Below are 19,508 nucleotides of genomic sequence, written 5' to 3' on the forward strand. Positions count from 1 at the left end.
AAGGAACGAGTAACGTAACTACGTTACAGTTTACTCAAAATGAGTAACGTAAGTATGTTACTCGTTACAGTACTGAACGTGCAACGAGTACGTTACTTTGTTAACGAGAAAAGTAACGCCGGTACATGTAACGCGTTACCGCCAACACTCATTTGAATATATAGGCCCTTTTCTTTGCAAACGCCTCCAGGCGGTGCTCCAGTATTTAACGTCCCAGCGGACTTCCGGTTCATAAAACGATTGAACAAAGCTGCCTTTAACACCGCAGCTTGAAACGTCAATGAAAGATTTAACCACAAATTCTTCAGGTGAACGCAAAAAAAAGCGAGAAATCTATCTAAAATAATATTTTTGTAAATAATATTGTCTCCTCCAAGACGTACATCCTATAGCCGAAGACCTTTGCTAGATCTCAAACTTTGTTTTCCGTGTAGAATCTATGCTTTCTAGCACTTGTTACATACGCAAGGTCAACGGACTTACAAAGACGGAACGACCGGAAGTTGCTTGGGACGCAAGCAGCGGCTCATGTTTGTAAACAATAAAATAATTTACTCTCAATGGCTATGAACTGCCCGTGGAGGAAGGTATTCGTGTGGGTCCTTAAATAATAGTGTTATTAATTTTCGACTTTCTGATGCATATTGTTAAGCTAACTCTCTCGAGACATTGTTGTAAGATGTTTAATTTATTTAATTAAATGTTCCTTTCTAACTGCGTTTCTAGAAGATGCATCGCTCTGAAGAGCATTTAACGACAACAATTTGCGAGGAAGTGAGCATTAACAGCGAACCATTAAGAGTAACAAAGCTTTATAAACTGATAGAAACAAAGTCCAGGTGTTTCAATCAAACGTCGCACACAGGGAGCAATATTTGATGGGACAAATAACTGAAATAAAGTTGCAACGAAACAGGGATTTTTAATATTACTGTTTTTCTAGCCACACACAGGGCGTGTCTAAAATGATAATCTTCTAGACAAATATGTCTACTAACATTAAGCATAACCTGGCTTCAAGAAACATATCTCTGATGCTGAAACACACCCCTTTATCTGGCTCAAGAAGAATCCACCAGCATGTCGCGCACAACATAATTATTACTCTTCTCGGGGGATTTCGCCGCACAAAACACGTTTTTGCGTTTCGTGTGATTCTCGTGCATGTGTATTGCCCCCATACTCAACTTGCATTCGTATTTTCATTTGAAACGGCATTGTTTCACGAAATGTCGCCTTGAGAAACTTGGTAGAAACGTTCACATGGATGTCTTGTAACCGGGCTACACACCTTTTACATATCAGTATAGCCTAAGGCGCTAATACTACATATACTCGATGCAGTAAAAAAAAATAAAAAGATCGCGCGCTACGTATACCCGCTTTAATGACCGTTCTTTTTCTATTTACTGCACATATATCTGGCGACTTCATACCAGTCTACCAAGCGAGACATTGCTACAACAAGGCCGGAGCGATAAAGCGGAAGTGGTCTGCCAAGGCCGGCCGCTATTGGGCGAACGAAAAGAGCTTAGACAACGGTAACGTGGATCTAGCGTCCCAACGAGAAACCGACTTGTGTGCTGTCTTCGATACAAGAAAAACGGAGAGATTGTCATGCGCTGAAAAATCAGTATCAGTGGGGAGCAGCACTGACAAGGACGGAGCCTTCCGGAGGGTGCATTCGAAGCGCGTAAACAACCCGGTCCTATTGATCCAGGAACAGCAAGCCCATGCCTTACAAAAGCCAGATACAGAGCGGCGTCATAACATAGCCAAGGAGATCTCCGGCGAAGGCCGAATCAGAGCCGGTCCAACCTTACGACCCAATTCCCGAGCGGCTTGAGGCCGTCGCTGCAGTGCGTGGACGGGCGAGCAACGACGACACTGCTCTCGCTCGACCGCTTCTTGGTTGTCTCAACTACAGACGCCACGGGGCACGGGTCCAGGAGCCCCCCCGTTGTGAAACAATGTGATTAAAGGCACGCACTGCTTCAACCAGTTCGCACGCCGTACAAAATGAGCGGTTAATCGTCGCCGCGACGTTAAATTATTTCGGGGCCGCTAGATCGCGTGGCCATAAAGGTAAATTATGACGCTCCTAATGGGGCAACCGGACTTTGCGCTTGGCCGCAGACTTGATAGCGGATCTAGCGCAAAAGCCGGACGGCGAACAGAGTGAGCTTTAAACAGATCAGCCGAGGAGACGCATGCTCGGGGAAATTAGCGGTTGCTTGAGTTTCACTTGTCTCCCCCTCTCCCTCAGTTTAACGGTGCATAGCAGAGTTGTAGGTAACGACTCACTAGTAACGGCGTTACCAGTAACGCCTTCCTGTTATAACGTTTTAATGTACTAGGGAATGTTTTTTTTTCTTTCACAACAGTAACGCGTGCTTACGTTGCTTTTTCCGAGTAACGGGTAACGTAGTTACGTTACTCGCTTTTTCTTCCCAACACATAAAAACAAAAATACTCTTTATTTTTTTTTTTTTGTGTGTATTTGAATGGACAAGCTATATGTCTTTTTTCTTAAATTTTCTTCGCGTTTCTTCTTGTGAGTATTTTGAGGGGAACTGTAAATCATATATGGTGATTATGTTCAATTTCTGGATAGACATAATGGTTCTTGGAAAATGGCGCTTAAGCAGACCTGTAACGGAGAAGTAACGTGCGTCACCTTTTATCTGAAGTGATAACGGCAACGCGTTCCTTTTAGTAGTGAGTTTTAGGAAGCCGTTTTTTGACATTTGATAAGGCAGGACGTACGACGAGCCCTCCGGTACGCACTGCGCATATGCGCGACTTGTACGCATGCGCAGCTCGTACCGGAGGGCCCCTCGCACCGTATCTGATGTGCAACAACGGTTGTCTAAAACTCTCTAGTTTGTGGTAAAGTAGGACGGTAACGTGTTCATTTTATATGCAAGTCATGAGCAACGTATTTCGTAACTTTTGCTTAGTAACGTTATGTTCACACTACGAACTCAACGCGCCGATCTTTCACAGAAGGCGTAAATATAAGCGCGAGAAGCGGAACGATTTCTTTCAGACTACAAGCAATTGTGGTCTGAACGAACTCGTTCCGCTTGTTGAGATTAGGTTTACGCACGTTATGAACGATCAGCGCGTTGCGTGCGTAGTGTGGACAAAGCATAACGCCTACAACACTGGCGCATAGTCACCAAGAAGGGCGTGGCGAGTTACAAATATCTCATTATTGCTCCGAAGCCAATCAGATTACTGCATTAACCGATAAGATCGACGAAGAGCGAATCACGATGCGAGAATCGCGCGTGCAAAAGATAACTCATGCCCTGCGTTTCTTCAGCTGTCGGTCACAATTCAGGGTTGCCAGGGTATCATCGAAGGGGCCATGTGATAAAAGTTAGGGTGATTCTAGATTGGGATTTTACTAATTGCTTATCATTTAGAGCGCTAAAAGAAAGAAAGTAGAAAGTCAAACGTCAGCTGTTCCACACGAGCATTCCAAAAACATGGCGGACTATTTCCTACCTTCTTTCCTTCGAAAGTCCTCCGCCGTTTCACTATTATACATCCGCGGTAGCCAAGGCACGTCAGACCCAAGCTCAGGCATTGGACGCGAGAACTGCGTCACTCGCTTGTCAACAATAAATCCGTCGATGAATATTTGAATTCCAGTTCGTGGCCAATGCGTGCCCTGACGGAACTTATCATCCCCCACGCATGACAAGTTTCATGGTGCGCTTAAAAAGCCCGTTGGAAGCTTGGAGTCATCGCCTCCGGTGCCCAAGCATATATCACGACCACGTTATTTCTCAGTCTGAATTTCTCTTTTCAGTTGAGGATTAAAGCTCAGGAGGAAGAAGTAAGAAAATCGTTTCTAAACCGCATTTGGTATACTCCGTTCACCCTTACGCTGATAGTGCTGTGGAAGCTGCATGCTCTTTGAACCAGTCACGCGCGTGTCCTCTGCCACGTGATCACGCCCTCGTCCATATCCACGCACAGGGAGCGGAATCAGGTGGTAAAAGGCAGGCGGTTGATTGGTCCGGCGAGCACGTAGATCTCACCTCGCTATTAGCTTAGGAGGGAACGGAGAATAGGCTCTCGTGCTTTATTTATTTATGTATTTATTTATTCATTCGCAACACCCCGAAGACCCATTGAAAAGAGCAAAGGGGAAGGGGGGGGGGGGTAATTAAGGGGTAATTCTTGTACATTGTCTCAACTTTAACTTCAAGACTTTTTCTTAGTGAAGGAAGTGTCACTGAATTACGAGGTGCCATTTATTTTTCGATGTCTTGTGTAGTTTTGTAGACCACTTATCTCAATATTTTGTTTTGGGGGTCTACGACGGAACCGAAACTACCGGCTTGAGCATGGTGCCATCCTCGTGATCAGCTGCATGGCCATTGTGTGACGCGAGGTTCGTATCGCGCCACTGCAAACAGTACGACTGGCCTAGTCGCAAGAGAAATTCCGATCAATAAGGTAGGATGCTACGCCTGTTTGTCTTCTTTGCTTTGCAGATATAAAGCATTTGTGGCAAACATTAATACACATTGATAACGTTGCCGGCGGAAAAGCGAGTTCGTCACGATGAACGCAGGCCGCGAACGATCCCCCATGTCATCTGAAAAGAACTACAATCTTGGTGGTCGACAATGTATGTTGCCGAGGCGCCGTGGAAGCTAATCGGAAGCTCGCGCTGAGCAGAAACAGACTAAACAATGGCCGCCAGTAAGTGCCACCTTCGGCACCACGACGCGCTTGAGCGAGCAAGGAGTCAATAGGGAGAGCAAGTCGTCTGCGTCTTGTGGAGGAATTGCGGTGGCGTCGGAAGGACGCGAAGCTCTGGCTTTAGTTGAAAGGATAGTGGGTGCCTTGAGGCACCCACTATCATGCCTTGAAATCTACCAACTCTATTTGTTCAATCAGCCAATAAGAGCTTTGCGTGCTGACACCATCGCAACCCCTGTGCAAGAAGCAGGCGGACTAGCGCTCCGCATAATCTTCGTGCGCGATTGGCGAAGAACCCTTACGAAACTACGACCACTTAAAGCACAACATAACAAGCGGAAATCGTCCACTAGGAGTGCTAAAAAGCAGCAAAAAAACACGGCAAAAGAAGTGCCAGTATGAACAAGAAACCGCCTAGAAATCGAAGATGACATAGGGGCGCAAGGTTGCTTGACAAACTGTCAACCCGCTGAACGCCCTCCGAGAAGCTGGAGGTTGAATTTTTAATATCGGCTTTAGAGTGGATCGCGGTTTCCGATTAGTGTAATATTTTGGCAGTTTTCGTATTTAGTCGCCATACATTGATATCAGTCATTTATTTGGTTCGACTATTGACCGCAGCTACCCTTTCATCGGTGAATGCTCTCATCATCATAAATTTTTCTAACCGGTTAATCCTCTGGATTTTGAGTTAATAAAATGCGTGTGAAGAAAAATGCCCTCTTCGCTCATTAGACTGCCTGCATTCATGTTAAGAAACGGTACTGTTATCCTCTAAGGTAAAGACATATAGGACCGCATATTATTGTCAGGCCCAGATATTGTAATTCATAAGGTCCGCGCGGGCTCTGAATACCACTATAGAGTCCACGCGGGCTCTGAATACCACTATAGCTCTATGAATCTAGAATATACTCACACCCCCAGTAACTAGTCATACTAACATCAACAAGGTTTAAATAAATAGCTTCAACAAATGTCTGCGCGAACTCCAGTCTTCCAAATTAAAAAGGAACCTGAGATCTTTACGGGCACTTTTATCTAGACGCTAGGGAAATCATACACTCGTGGAGTGAAAAGTGGCTCGACGCGCTCCCCATTTAGACAATGTACTTTCCGGCTCCGAGTGACGTATCTATGGATTTCTCCAGCAACGTAATTTACTATATATGAGCGATTACTTTACATTTCTTTAGTTAAAGGAGGAGACTGAAATTATGTACTCATTGGAATGAAATTCCTTCGTACCCCTAATTTCCTACTAAAAAGCCCTATTAAATGTTTGTTTTTCTCGTCATAATATAGGGAACGACACTCCGAGGGACCAGGTTGGCTCACTAGCGACCTGTATGATTGGAAAGTCCGAAGAAAACCGCTTTGTGGATGTGCCCTCTTGAAGAGTTACGCTGGTCTGTAGCGTGACACCTAACCATACGGAGCGCGCGCACGCAAAGAACAACTCTCGCCGCTGCAACTCTCCCTTATCTTTCACGTTACAAGCCGCGTCTTGCTTCGCCGAAAAAAAAAAATTGGTGCGCAGATTACGCGGCGTGGCACTGGCCCCAGCAGACCGATCGAGACACCTCACGACGAGGCAGCTCTCACGGGAACTTCCCTTATGGCACCCACCGGGCTCTTCTTGATACGATCGCCGCCAGCCTCCTCGGAGCAACAATAGGTTTTCACGTCTCATCTCGCCTTTCCCGGCAAGCCACCACTCGCGAACTTCTTTGCCATGTTCGCCGGACAGGGAAACTCCCACCGGCGATCGGGCAAGACCGAGCCGGGCCGAACAGAGAGCGATGGAGACGGCCAAATAACCCCCCGCCCGTCCACGCATGGTGCGGAATCGGACAGAAAAGAGAGCAGGCTTCGTTCCTTCCAGGTTTCCAGAAGGGCGAGAAGATCGAATCGCACGAGCAAATGACGACCGGCCGATACGCGAGCCAAATTGAGCAGGCCCTGCGTACAAAAGGACAGCACCGAGGCACAAATTGTTGCCTTTTTGTTATCGTTGTCGTTATTGTTGTTGTTGTGTTTTCTGTCTATCGTGAGATTACGGGTCCGGGGGGCCTGCCAGTTTCTTTCTCCACTTGTGCTCCCGTCAGGTGGAACAAGCTAACCGCGACTCTCCTCTTAATTTTTTCTTTTTATGTTGTACTCTTTCGGGTTTTCGGATAATGCCGCACCGCTGCGCCTCGCGCTATACCTCGATCCTTGATCATCGTCCCATTGTCGTTGGCGAGACGTGCCGCCTAAAGTGGCAGCATGGCAGAAAGCGTCATGGCAATGCGACCCCTCTGAGAAAAGCGTTCTCCTCGGTTCGAGATAATACGTGCTCTCCTCCAAGATGCCACGCTGGCTGGCTGCAATTAAAATTTGACAAAAAAATGTTTTCATATTTCTTCTTTGGCCCGCTTCGACGGGTATTCCTTGCGGAACGGCGGCAAACGTTGCCTTTCTTTATTATTACTATTTTATTTCTGCGTGTTGGCGACCGTCTTTCTTACTCTCTTTTCTCTTTCGTCGGTACTTTGTGTTTGCGCGTGGCGCGTTTGAAGTCTTTGTGCCGACTTTGTAATCCTCCTCGCTGGTGAATGAACTACAGGGCTGCGTGTGCTACAGTTCCTTTCGAGAGGCCTTGAAAAGGCCGGCGCCGTTCGTAATCCCCTACGTGCATGCGAGCAACCCTCGAAGACCTTTCGCGACTTCGACCGAAGAAAACACCGAAGTAGGCACTATGGGCGGCCGAAGCTGATCGAAATTAGTTCCAAGCCTCGCTTTATGTAACATACGTTGCGCTCAATGCATAACGTGACAAGCGTAGCGTTTTATGTAACAGACAGTGCGCTGTCTGTTACATAATATGCTTAGAAAGAAGCGCACTTAAAGAATGATGTATTCATCTCTTAATGCAATGCACGTGTTCAAAAAGATGGGCGATTGGGCGTCACTTCCTTAGGTTTACCCTCACCATCTCAATGTAACGCGTTTGTAAAAGGCACAATAAATCGTTCTTGGCGTCAGTGACGTAAAGTAGCTCCTGTGATGTTCCAGCGAAAGTGACATTTTCTTCCTCGATTTTCTCTGTCTAGATCTTCGCGAACTGGGGTTCTGCGGCAGGGTGCGAGTGAAAAGTATCCCGCACCCACCTTAGCTTCTTCGCACGGGGGACAGTCTCTTAATTGGCTCCGTAGCTGGAGATCATGCAAAAGCCTCTTCAGATGGCACCCTGTAAACTCTCAGATAACACATACGAATCGAGTGCAGAAGTGAACACAGCCAAACATAGCAGAAAATATTTTTTTTTCACCTATTCTGAAGTAAAATGGAAAAAAGAGAAGAAAAACATCAAGAAGCAAAAACAACAAGAGCAGCAACAATAAGCATGATGATTACTTGTTATATAGTACCCCCGCTTTTGGAAATATATTTTTACTGAAACGCCTTTAACCGATAAGTTGACGATTTTTTTTTTTTTTTTTAATTTGGAGAATAATATGCACGTAACCAAATGTGTTCTTTTTATGTGGCGTATTTTTTTTTTTTTTTAAACTGTACGGGAACTCGGTTGTTCCGAGTATCTAAAATTTGAATTCAGTGGTACGGATCGGATCTATACACCATTCAAGTATTTAGAAGTCCTCAGCCCAGCGTGCGATCTCCTACACCCAGCACGCGCGTGTTCGTCGCTTCGCAAAGCGAGCCAATCACGCGCCATACGCGCCAACACTGAAAATGAAACGGACCAGGAGCCCTTTTTTGGAAAGGAGATCTATACAGTGTTGACCTCTACTGCTACTTTCCTCATTGCTATCGCATGACCAATGTGTTTTGCGGTGTGACTTAGTAAAGATTGGCGGCGGGTGGTGACATTTGTTCGCTCTTCTTACACCTAACGTTTGGACAGCATTTTGTAGAGCTCCACGCTAGATGTGGATAGGTCCCGGAGTCGGAACCTTTAAAAAGCGAATTACTTCAGGGGCTCAAGATTTCTCAGGAGGGCGTTAGTTGCGCAGCATTTTATGTGGAAGTATTCATTTATCCTATCACGCAATATGGAATTTATGAATCTGAGCATGCCCGATAATTGTACGTAGACCACCCCGCTCTTTGTTCCGAACCGGTTTATCCGCGGATATCCACGAGCATCCGAAACGAAACTGGCACACTCTGGTAAATATAGAGTTTTAGTACATCGTTCCGATATTTGCGATAACGTTATCAATACACTACAGTTTTTATAGTTTATATTAAGCCAAAAATAAAAACGCCGTCGAATTTGCGCAAGTAACGCCGCTGAATTTGCGCGTGCCGTCATTGGGGGTTGCTATCGTAGTGTTCAAATGATCTACTAAAATTCATCAGGGAGTTTTCAGAGATGGTTTTCGGCGTCCCGTAACGCCCTCCGCAAACCGCTACGTTACCCGCAACTCTACAGCCAAGCCCATCGGCGCGCAGGCGCAGTAGCGGCTTCTTCGGTGCGGAGGGCTAAGCGGAGGGGGAAACGAGGTGTACGAACACTTCCTAATAAAGCAGCGCCAAAAAAGCCCATCGTCATGGCACTGGTTGTCTTCGTGCGTTTTACGTCCTCGGTTCAACAAATCACGCACATAAAAAAAGTGCAGGACCAACAAGTATTCCCAGTGCTTGACTGGATTACGCCGGATAGCAAACATAACTACGACCAGCACTATGACGATACACATATGGCGAGGCTTGACTGACGCCATTGGATCGCAGCGTTGGGCTGCGGTCGTACTTAGTATGAGGCGGTGTATAAAGAGCTTGAGAAGTGCACCCAAAAACACAGGGGGATGTAGCAAGTAGGATGCGAATGAAAATTGAAATACAAATTCGATACCTAAGAGGATTCTCGGTTTTCTGATGTCGGCCAGATGTTGACAAGTAATTTAAGTGCGGGGCTTTATTTTACGTGCAAAGATATAGCGCACCACTTCAGAAGCTTTCCGCACGAGCATTATATGTACAACTTCATACACACTAATGGTAAATTCTGTTGGTAGATCCGGAGCGCTTTTCAAGATACGCGAGGGAGGCAACAATCCGCTCCGTGGGTCCCGCTCCAAATCGACGAGCGGAAGATGGACTGGCATTTTTTGACCAACTTGACGGCAGACCACCCTCACTCTAAAAAAACGTCTGTGCGTCCACTTTCACGCACATCACTCGGAGAACCAATCAGCGCAACTTACGGAGGCAGCTCAGCGAATGACGATGCCAGAACTTCTGTTTAGATAAAAAAACGCGGACTGAGTTGTGACATTAAGCAATGCAAGCGTGACGTTATGCATTGCTTAATGTCACAACTCAGAGTGCGTTTTTTGTCTAAACATATGTTTCGGCATCGTCATTCGCTGAGCTGCCTACGTAAGTTGCGCTGAATGGCTCTCCGAGTGATGTGCGTAAAAGTAGACGCACAGACTTTTTTTAGAGTGTTGAAGGGCAGACGGTCTGCCGTTCAAGGTGGACGCTGCTTGAAACTGACAAGCCGACTGAGCTTTCCGACGGCCACTCACTACTGTCACTGTTGAGCTACGGTATCAACACGCGACACAAGCCGGGCGCAGTATCCGTAACCGTTGGTAACAAGCCATCACTTGCACTGTCATTGCCTAGTCTGTTCTTGCTTTATTGCACGAGAAAGCGCTGGCAGCACGCAGTGTAAAAAAGTAGAGAATCATTTGCGGCAAAATGAACAGGCCTAGTCTTGCGTCTTCTTCCTTCGGATTTTCTATCGTTCTTTTTCTCGCTCTTCCCCTAGGTTCACAGATGTCAGCGCTTACGATTTGCCGCGCTCCAGTCCCGGCTCTGCACCACACGCGGGTTAGGAGTAATCGAGCCGTCACTACGCCGCGCGCAAAAAAAAAAAAAAAAAAAAAAAAAAAAAACCGGATGCATTTGAACATATCCAACTCGATGGTCCGGCCGGTCCGGCGACACCTTGCCGCGCATGCGCACCGCCGTGGGGAAGGAAATAACGGCGCGCTTCTGTTGACTTTCACCAAGCTCCGTGAAATCCCACAAATCAAGTTCGGCTAGGTCGGAGGCGCTGCATGGGGTCAACACTGCCTCAAATCTACGAGCGGAAGACGATTAAATTGAACCGGATCTGTCGCACGAAATGCGCGCTCCAAAAGGCGCGCTTTTAGAGCGCTCGAGATCTGCGAGCGGAATTCACCATAAGGTACAAAACACAAGAGCACACCTACCCTAAGTTCTAGTACATATATCATTGCTTCATCACATAAGTTCATTCAGTTTAGCCTCTTGGTACGTATATAGGCGGGTGCTATGCGCATAACATTTCATTCGAGCGCCCTACTTTCTTACAGAAATATACGTAACGCGTTACCAGGAGTTATTTCTACCTAGTTACTTCTTTCGGTGACAAGTAAAGTAGCCTATTTATTTACTTTTCTATGAAAGTATCGAGTAACGTACCTAGTCACTGTTAAGGTCAAATAACGAGTTACAGTATTTCGTTACTTTTGAGGGGTAACTTGTACAACAACTTTAAACATCGTTTTAGTTCTGACTTTAGTATGCGTATTATCCCAAAGGCGGAGGGGCAGCCCGAAAAACAAGTAAACACTACTAACCGTTTATTGCTGAACACGTCGGTCGAACTAAACAGCTGGGAATGCCCTTCACCCAAAGAACACATTCAGGTTCGTTAATTGATTGAACCTTCTAGAATCGTGTACAGACCGAATGTCAACCCGGAGGTTGCCGACGCGGGAAAGTGCATAATCCATTGTCAACTTCGAAGTTCAGTAGTAGAGAGAACACAAGAGAGAGAGAGGCGAATCCCACATTCACCAGTCCTTCCTGAAGTACAGCACTGCCGTTCCTTCGAGCGCGTCAGCAGAACGACTCTTCCGCGTTTTCGGAGATGTATTCTCATGAAAGCGCGGAAAAATAACTGATAAAAACTTCAAGAGGCAGTTCCTGCTAAAAGGGGCGGTGCAGCGATATTCAATTGAAATTTTTTCACTTTACGCGAGTTTATTGGCACTAGTGCGACCCAAGTATACTCGCACGCAACTGCATTGACCAAGAAACCTCTTTGTTGGAGTGTAATTTCAAGGATAAAGCGACCGTTTTCTTTGAATTTCTCCTTCGTAAAAGTAAATGACGTAGCCTAGGGGTCGCGGTGTCCCCCAGTGACAGTGTTTGAACGCGGTCATAGATTTGACCCGAGCGTTGCGTGCATGCGCGCTCGAGTGGGGCTCTTGCTAACCAATAGCTCGGCAAGCATTTGGGTAGTGGCCCGTATCCAATCGCGGCAATGACCGCAATAGCCGAACCATAACAATGTCTGGAACCCAGCGCGTGCTTTGACAACCTCAGCACGTGGCTATGATCATCGTTGACGGCATATAATCAGCTCCACATCATATGGCAGCTTGTTCTGCCTACGAGTTGAGAGGGTGAACGCTGCTCGTTTTTCTTTAATTTTTTCTGCGACGTTTATTGCGTGGGGAGAAAAACGGACGCGTGTTTCATGGGTCATTAACGACAAGGATTCGTTCTAAGCGATATTCGCGCAAAGTACAAGAAACAATAAACTATGAAACAAAAGCATTCATGTTTTTAGTCGTCAAAGTAACGAGAAAAGTAACTCGTTATATCCGAGGTCAAGTAACGCGTTCCTTTTGAGAATCGGTCATGAGTAACATGATTAGTTCTCTTTTCAGCGAGTAGCCAGTAACGGTACTTAGTCACTTTTTGGGGACTATCCTGTACATGTCTGCTTTGAAACACTGGATAGCAGCGCCAACCCTTTCTTAATGTGCGAAACGCCGAAACTATGAATGTCGGGGGTACTTTCCCAATGACACGTGCATTATCTTGGAAACAGAAGTTTATCGGCGACGCGAGTGAAACCTTTTCGACCTGCATTCACAGCTAGATAATTCGTCGCCAGGGGTTGCCAATTTTTTAAGCGACAATAAACAGATGTACCGGCATCTACAGTTTTGTATTTTTGTACGTCAGTGCTGTCGTACTCCAGTGCCGAGTACACCAGTACGAAATAGATGCAATTGCTTGCGACCGCAAGCAAGGATTAAAATAGGCAGCGAAGACATGACACCACGCAAATAGAAGAAATCGATCGGTTAAAAGTTCATTAGCCAATAAGCCACTGCGTTGTATAAAACAGATATAACCTTTCGGAAGTATTACTTCATCCAGAGTGCATCTCACAGGGGTAAAATTGCAGTAAAGCATACTCCGAACTGCTAATGTTGATTATCTCAATGATAATTAACCCGCCTCAGGCTTGCCTCTTGAAGTGAAGCTTGGCTGCAACGAGTGAAGTTTGATTATAAAGGAGAAATATAAAGGCCGAAAAGACCGTTCCCCAAAATAGCCCTGTGCTATTTGTTTATTCTAAGAAGGCAAGCTATAAAATAGATCCAAGACTAACAAGCAAGCAAGAACAATGCTCCTTCGTTCTATCAATATGTTCTCTATATTGTGATATGATTAAAAGACAACCCAACGGGTGCTTTATCAAACTGGTCGACCGTCAGAACGCAGAAACAAGGGAAAAAGGAAGAAGAAAAAAGGAAAACAAAAGGAGGAGCTCTCACGGCAAAGTAACAAGGAAAACATGGCACGATAGAAGCATCAGACTTCTCTGTGTTCTTATCAACTAGGCCACGTAGTCGGAATCCTTTTTGCACGACCCGTGCAAGAGGTTCCAATGGCCTATCTTCCGCTCCAACAGGGAACCCGGACAGGAAAAAAAAAAAACACCAACAGGCGGAGGCTCCTCCATTTTCGCCTTTCAGAAGCCACGTGAAAGGAGGATCAGAAGCGACACTGCCCCAGCCCTCCGCTCCCGAATGGTATACTTCCTGCGAGGCAGGCCTTTGTGTCGGGACGACATCGCAGTCGGGGAAAAAAGCCCCCGCCAAGTGCTCCCGATCCCCAGAGGAAAACTCGGGCACGCCGGATGCAGCAGAACACGATACGGCTTCGACTATCTTACATTCTCTCGCGAACAATCTTACATTCTCCCCCAAACACTACCGGTTCTTTTCCCTCCACTATCGCGGACTTAACCACAGAAAACAGAGTGTATGTAGCCTTGTGGCCCGCCACCGAGGGTGACAAGCTGGTCGCTGGCATTCGAAGGAGTCAGAGATGGATCCTTGCGTACGGCGACCTTGTCGGTGACTTCAGTTCGTTTCCGATGTTTCAGAGACGGTCATCGATCAAGAGAGGCTAGGGTCAACCGTAGCGTGGTCAGAGAACGCTCTCCTATCCTTGATGAACGGTCGCGGAACTTGCTCGCCAAAGCTTTCCGTTAGAAAGAAACGCAGAGCGGACAGCATGACCGATCGGGTTGGGGGTGCTAGCTACAGCGGTAGAGGACGAAGAACCGGGAACGAAGCTGGAGGTACTGCAGACGAAGAAGTAGGAGTTTATGTGTACCTCCATCGCGTGTATATTGATGCGAGCATGAAACGCGTAAGCACGAACGCGGTCAAACTTGGTTCATTTAGGAAGGCTTGTCAACTATCATCGTTCAAACTAAACAGATGGAGAAGGCGAACAAAACCTGGCCTTTAAGAAGGGCAACCAGTAATTATAATCGCGTATGCTCGCGTTCGTGAAACTCGATCATGTGTATATGTTGACGCATACCTCGAGCAATGAACGCCAGCGAAGCAGGTAATTGTTCGTTTTGCTCTATTCACGTTCAAGAAAAAGGCGACGTCGATGTTATCTTTAACGTTGTTTGGAAATGAAGGCTCGGCGTACGATTCAAAAACACCTCCCTTTAATTTCTCTAACAGCATATATAAAGAGAACAGATGGCCGGAGCTACACCACTTAGAAAGCACGCCGACGTTTACGAAAATCCACATGGCCTCAGTCAACTTCGCTCTGCCAAATTTGTTTGTATTGAATGATTGCTCACTCATATCTTTAAATGCGAATCGACGTTAAGCCCAACAGTACTCAAGCATGCGGGTAGTTATACCCAATTTTCGGCAGTACCCGCGCTATATGCTTTACATTAGAATAGAAAAACAGAAAAAAAAACACGTTTTCTGAGCAGAATTCGTCGCACCGATGTCGTTATGCGGCATTTAGAACGATCCTTTATAGTACGATAGGTTTTCGAGAAATTCACGCTTTGCCCAGGCGTCCCCACTAAACATGTTTATTTTTCGCGAACTGCTCTGCAGCTTGAGAAAAAATAAACGTGTTTAGAAATAAGTATGTTAAAGATGCTTAATATATTTCATAAACAGATTTACCATGTTTCATATTAAAATATTAAGCATGTTAAACATGCCTTACATTTTTGTAAATAGGCTACATATTTACAAACATGATTGAAATACGAATACAAAGTACTCCAACAAAAATGTGTAGAATTAGATGTATGGGTAAATTTTTTATGAAGTATTTAAACGCAAAATACAAATACCACGAATGGTATTTGATTATTTTGAAATAAGTTTCTTAAATACTAATTTGATTCTCATTTCTCGACATCAATAACTTTTTAACCTCAAGATTTGAGCGATACAGCAATAGAGTTTCGATAACAAAAAATAAGAGCAAGAAAGAAAAAAGAAAAAAAAAAAAACAGCGTTAGCGTTAGCGTTTTTTTTAAGGCTGTACAACAACAGTAAGGCGACCTTCGACGTTCAATGTATAAGTTCAGTGAGAACATCCACACACAGGTTTCACGAAACTTCGGTCATGATAAACAGGTATTAAACAGCGCAAAAGAATGAGCAAAGGAAAGACAGAAAGGCATGGATGGGCGTACAATTAAAAGATAATTAATAAGAATTTCGATTAAGCACGATACGTCACCAACCCGCCTATTCGCCACCACGCTAGCCAGTGTAAAGGCCTAACCGCGCCTCCTAAAAGATTAGTATTGAAACGTACATTGACACAAAAAGCCCAACAAGATATGACGCCTCCTCGAGACTTCCTACAACCGTCAAGTCGATGTTTCGGGTTTTGTCACGGACACATTGCCCTGTAAGCGCTGTGTGTCTCGATAAGTTGCGAAGAGGGGGGTTCGGAGGATAAATAGAGCGATATTTGTGTATATACCTAGTTCATGTTTTCAGTTTCACTTCTTCACATCTGTGTTACATAAGCAAGCGAACCCAATCCAAATTTTATATCTAATGGAACTCGGGAGAAAACATGTTCTCTTTTCAAAGAGCATGTCGTTAATGCGGCACCAGACGCATTACCGACATATAAACAACAGTCTCGAATCAGTTGTTAGGAAAAAACTGAAGAAACCCAAAACAAAAACCCAATAGGTCTGTCCAGACAAAAGGTTCCTATTTCTCCCTTCGTTTCGTTTTATGTTCCTTGTGCTTAGACCGTTGCATCGCTTACAGGATGGAAGTTTGTATTTAACTAGATTTGAATGTTAAATACCAATCTTTGGATGTTAAACTACAATCATCAAACCCTTTCCCTCCAATGAAATTGAATACAAATTATTAAATATTCCAGGTATTTTACATACATATATTAATATCTCGTATTCCGTGCACTGCCCATTCCTGCTGCGGAGCGTAATGTCGGCTTCACGGTTGACTTTGCAAAGATAATCCCGGAACGATGTCCCGTCAGCTTGTACTTGCAAGAACCTGTTCATAAGAGAAAAATATTTTACGTAATTTCTTGTCCAGGCCAATGGGACACCATTTTAGAAGGGGAAATCTTAGGAATAAATTGTCTAAAAATTGCCTAAGACTTGCGTACAATTTGTATTGAAAAAATGCCGCCGCAACGTAGGATAAATGTCTAAAAGACATCTTGGCGTTTCTACATTGCGGCAGTAGTGTGATCATGCTCTTTCTGTTGTCCAGGTACGATTGCCTAAAGCTCCAGGTTAACACCAACTTCAAAACGAACAAAATGCGGAGCTATAGCGACACACACGCCCATTATCTCTAAAGAATTTGATTTACTGCTCTAAACTCGGTATAAAATGGACAGGTTTCCGATTGGCTAAGCAAACCACCTGAGTTTCTAAAAAGGTGTAGTAATATGCTGGATTTCAATTTTAAAGTCCCAGCGTTATGCATGGCCAACTTTCGGAGACATTCCTTGGAATAGAAGGGTTTTGAAGAAATGTCAAATTTATAATTTATATATGTCTTATGATTCCCAGGCAGTTACAGTCCTCGGTAATATTACCGTCTTTTGTCGAGAAAAGCAGAAATTTGAAATTTTGTGAATGTGGAAGATGGGAACGCAAAATAATTTGTAGAGCCGTGGAATGAAAACTATACACGCCCCAAAAGATTAATTACTGCTTATTGATTTGATATTCTATGACTGCCATCTAACATATTTTTGTGGATGCTTGTTCTTGTTAATTTGGAATTGTAATTTTAGTGCATGCGCCGAGGGGTTGATGTCCAAGGAGGTTGGAGCTGTTTGTACCATTGTCTTTTATTCCAACAATCGAATGACACCGAGTCAACCAATTTCTTCTCGTGGCAACAGTGATCAAAACCGGCTAAGCACAGGCGCTTCGCCGGTGTCGTTGCTGATACAGTCCCGTTTCTCTCTTTTTTTTTCCAGAACGCTTCACCGAACCAAGTGAACCGGAACGGGCTGCCAGCGGGGAGCCTGATGTTCCGAATGACCGGTTTGCCGACGAAAAAGAAGGCGTGGGGTAACAATGACGCTTCTTCCAGGTGGTCTTGTCATGTGGTGCTTTCTCAAAGCACCCGGGTCATTTGCCAAAAACCATTACAGGCACCCGACGCGTTGAGACTCAGGACTACGACGTACTCCCCTTTGTGTGCTGTTTAAGCCTAATGGCAAGCCGTGCCTCGACAAATCGCAGCCAAGCGAATGTACACGCTCGTTTGTGCAAACTATTTATTTATCCGGCGTGTGAGCTTTAGGAGGAATATTGGTGACAGACGCGACGCTTGTAATACAAATGCTCACTGCTCGTCCTAGTGCCTCAAACTGGAAAGAGAGAAGAAAAATGTCTGAGGAAATTCTGTGGGGCCTCCGTCACTGCCCTTGCTTTAATTTTATATCTCGTCTTTCTATTTCTTCTTAAATTATTAATAACATGAGACAGCAAACAACTCTAAATCAAAGCAACATCACTTTATAATGTTTTTCAATCGATACGGATATCGCGGGCCGAATCCGATGATTTAACTTCTCATTAGCGCTGTTAAAGTTCTGGCTAATGAGCTAATGAGGATTTAGAAACTTTTTGCGCCGGGAACAGCTTAAACTTGAGTTAGCTGGTCGTAAAAAGAGCGCTCGTTTGCTAGTCTCAACGCTTCTTCGAATAAACTTCTCGAGAATGACGCCAGCTTGACGGACGGGGTTTAATACGTTAGTGTTTTTGGAACGCTCCTCAAACGCAAGCCTTCGGACGTTTTTGCTTGGCAGGTGACAAGCGTCCCTGCCTGCAACGGTGCCTCGAATATGTCATCTTCCGCCTGAGAAGACATTTGGTGTCACCTTCCCTACGAAGCAATCAAGAAGGGCGTTGTTTGTTTTTTCCTGCTATCTTCGCGAAGCCTCCACAATTTTCATCGGGTCAAATGTTGTAGCGTCCCAAAATGCAGGGTAATCCGTGGCCAAGTATTATAACTAGGGTTCGGACTTCTCGGTTTAAACCGATAAAAACCGATATAAGTACGCCGAATGCATTTTCAGAAATTCGGTTTTAACCGAAAAAGGTCAGTTTGTAGGTTCGTCGTTTTCGGTTTAAACCGATAAAAACCGATAAAAGCACGAGAATGCATTTTCGGGAATTCGGTTTTAACCGAAAAAGGTCAGTTTGTAGGTTCGTCGTTTTCGGTTTAAACCGATAAAAACCAATAAAAGTACGTCTAATCCGTTTTCTAAAATTCGGTTTTAACCGAAAAAGGACTGTTTTTTAGAGCCGCGTCGAGGTGGGTGGGGGAGGGCTTTGCAAGGTTCGACATTGTGTGACGTCTTCGTGATATCCCTTTTCCTAGGTTCAACATGCAACAAAAGAGGTCTTGGATTGACCTTCGCAGGACATCTGTGTCCTTTTTCTGATCGGGTTGAGTGTGTCAAGTTCTCGGTCCCCCCAAAAAAAAAGTTCGGATGTGGGCTAATATAAGGTTTTTCGCTTCATGCACTTCAGAGGACATCGAAGAAAGCCAACAATAGCTTTCTTAACACCCTCCCTCAAACTTCTCTGTGGTTAAAAACATAAATGCAATGGATTTTTCTTTTTGCCATTCCGCTGGTTCTTGTACGGTCATCACCTCAGACGGTCACGTCGTCAGAATGGGAAGGAAAAAGAAGCACACTGCAGATTATGCCCCCGAATTCCGCAATTCCGAAATGTGTTCTGACGGAAGTTGTAGCGAAGACCACGTATGTATATGTGTCGTTATTCTTTGAGTGATCACAAATATAACAGCTACAAGGATCATCTGATCCGGTGTCCGATGGTGTTTCTTTCATATTAACCGAAAAAAACGGTGAACTTTTTTGAGAATAAATATACACCGAAAAAAAAAAAGAACGAAAAATGAATTTTATAATAAACATCGCAAAAATTACGCCAAATTTCGAAAAAATAAAAACCGAAAACGCTCAACCGTAATTATAACGCACCGCTGCTCGGAGCACGTGGAGCAGAAGTTTGCACGGCAGAACCCAAGTATCTAGGGTTCACATAGCTCATACCCGCCAACAACCCCTACAGAATAATCAAAGCCCTTGCATTCAAATTTTGACGTTCT

The 19,508-nt window shown here is 44.9% G+C and overlaps 2 protein-coding genes across 3 annotated transcripts in view; one reads left to right on the top strand and one right to left on the bottom strand.

The window, feature by feature from the left end:
* LOC121047880 overlaps nucleotides 1-19,508 on the top strand; it is a 216,326-nt gene that overhangs the window by 189,706 nt on the left and 7,112 nt on the right. Inside the window, exon 3 of the mRNA XM_042289605.1 lies at nucleotides 17,338-17,453. Within this exon, the coding sequence (XP_042145539.1) occupies nucleotides 17,338-17,453 (116 nt within the window). The remainder of the gene's footprint in view (nucleotides 1-17,337; nucleotides 17,454-19,508) is intronic.
* Nucleotides 1-19,508, bottom strand: part of LOC8041953 (doublesex and mab-3 related transcription factor 1) — a 55,221-nt gene that overhangs the window by 22,357 nt on the left and 13,356 nt on the right. The window lies entirely within an intron of this gene.

This window comes from Ixodes scapularis, unplaced genomic scaffold, assembly GCF_016920785.2.
Source record: "Ixodes scapularis isolate PalLabHiFi unplaced genomic scaffold, ASM1692078v2 PGA_scaffold0__279_contigs__length_252992795, whole genome shotgun sequence".
In the NCBI taxonomy this organism is placed as follows: Eukaryota; Metazoa; Arthropoda; class Arachnida; order Ixodida; family Ixodidae; genus Ixodes; species Ixodes scapularis.